Source organism: Cicer arietinum, chromosome 6 (genome assembly GCF_000331145.2).
Source record: "Cicer arietinum cultivar CDC Frontier isolate Library 1 chromosome 6, Cicar.CDCFrontier_v2.0, whole genome shotgun sequence".
Classification (NCBI taxonomy): Eukaryota; Viridiplantae; Streptophyta; class Magnoliopsida; order Fabales; family Fabaceae; genus Cicer; species Cicer arietinum.
The window spans coordinates 31,200,147-31,201,769 of NC_021165.2; the positions used below are offsets into that span (position 1 = coordinate 31,200,147).

The 1,623-nt window shown below is 36.4% G+C and overlaps 1 protein-coding gene across 1 annotated transcript in view; it reads left to right on the forward strand.

The window, feature by feature from the left end:
* LOC140920690 (uncharacterized) overlaps nt 1-1,390 on the forward strand; it is a 5,651-nt gene extending 4,261 nt beyond the window's left edge. Inside the window, exon 4 of the mRNA XM_073369501.1 lies at nt 1,334-1,390. Within this exon, the coding sequence (XP_073225602.1) occupies nt 1,334-1,390 (57 nt within the window). The remainder of the gene's footprint in view (nt 1-1,333) is intronic.
* The last annotated feature ends 233 nt before the right edge of the window (nt 1,391-1,623 follow it).

The window sequence follows — 1,623 nt, forward strand, 5'->3', positions numbered from 1 at the left end:
GAGGCAGAATTCCTAGAGCGTTCACTAGACTGGGATACACGTGCATGACCCTAAATGCACGGGATTTTAAGAATACACCTAATGAAAAGGTTGTGTGTGGGTTTGATGTCAGAGATAGAGTTCAAGACTACAAGTCACTCTTGTTGAATCTGAATCTTACTCGTTATGCAAAGGTTCAAGTCGAAAGACACCTTTGTTTATGCACAATCTTATAGAAGCGTCTCACGCTATTCAAAAACATATTTTTTAAATTCAAGTGGGGGATTGTTGGAAATGATGACGCCTTTAATGAAAAATGCATTGGAAATAATGATGGCATTTATGAGAGCTAGTGTTGTTGTGAATTGAAAAAATTGAGAAGTCCCACATTGGAGGGATACAACACACTAGTAGGGTATATAAGGTGGAGGTAATGAACTTGGGATGGGCCCCAAGGAGCACCCCAATTTTTTGAAGGAGGGAGAACGCAAGCAATATTGACCACCACACACGCGCGCGCCGCCGCTGCCGTCGTCGCCGTCCGTCCGGCCTGGTTCGGCTTGGCTCTGGCTCTGGCTTTGTGGTGTATTATTATTTTGCCTGAAAATTAATTAATCAATTCTAAATAACTGATTGCTTGCGTTCTATCTCTAATTGAAATGTTAATTACGTAACTGCCATCCACCTAGTCATATCTGATCTAGTCTTCCTCCCTAACTTCGTGCGTCTGTTTTGCCCGATCAAAACCCTAATCTTTGGTCTCACGTTTCCTTGTTGTGCGGTCAAAAGTCAGAGTCAACTTCCTGAGTTTGGGGCGCACGTAACAATACAAAATCCAGAACATGTATTTGTACGATGAATAAAAACATTAGTCGTTTCTCTATAAATTGAGACAAATAGAACTGAAGGACGAAGGAGTTTTCTAAGAAAAATAGGTAAACAAGAGAAAGGTAGAAGATAGAGTTGTTCTTAGATAAACAGATCTTACCCATAAAAACCTAGATCTATCGAACCCAATCAGCAAACTCAGATCCATCAAACCCATATCCATAGCTAAAGAATATTCAAACCCATTTTAACAACACCTAGCTAAAGGATATGCAAACCCATTTTAACAACACCGATCAAAGAGACGACCGCACACCATCTTCACCCGCATCGGAAAGGCATGTATCTTCTCTTACTTTTGTTTCAAACTGTATAATATTGTTATATAGAAATAAACCAAAATATGAGTTTTTGTTCACAGTGGTTCGGCTAAATTCTGTGATTCTGTGTTTATGAGGGTGAAGTATTTTGCTTGGTTTGGCTAAAATTTTGCGTTTGAAATGAGTGTGAGTATTTCGCTTGAGAGGATTGCTCTGTTCGGAAGTTTAAGATTCGTTTCCCTGGTTTGCTTAGACATAGGTAGTGCTTTAATTTTATTAATGGGTAGAGCATTAATTTCATTAAATTATTATTTGTTATGTTTAATATAATTAATTATGTTTATTATAAAAAATTATGAACACAGTTAACTAGTAATAAATGTCCTTTATTTTACATTATAACAATTCTTCACTTGTTTACAAAATATATTAAAAGAGGATTACATTTATAATTAATATAAATTTTTTTATTTAATAGATTAAGTTGCAAGTCTAT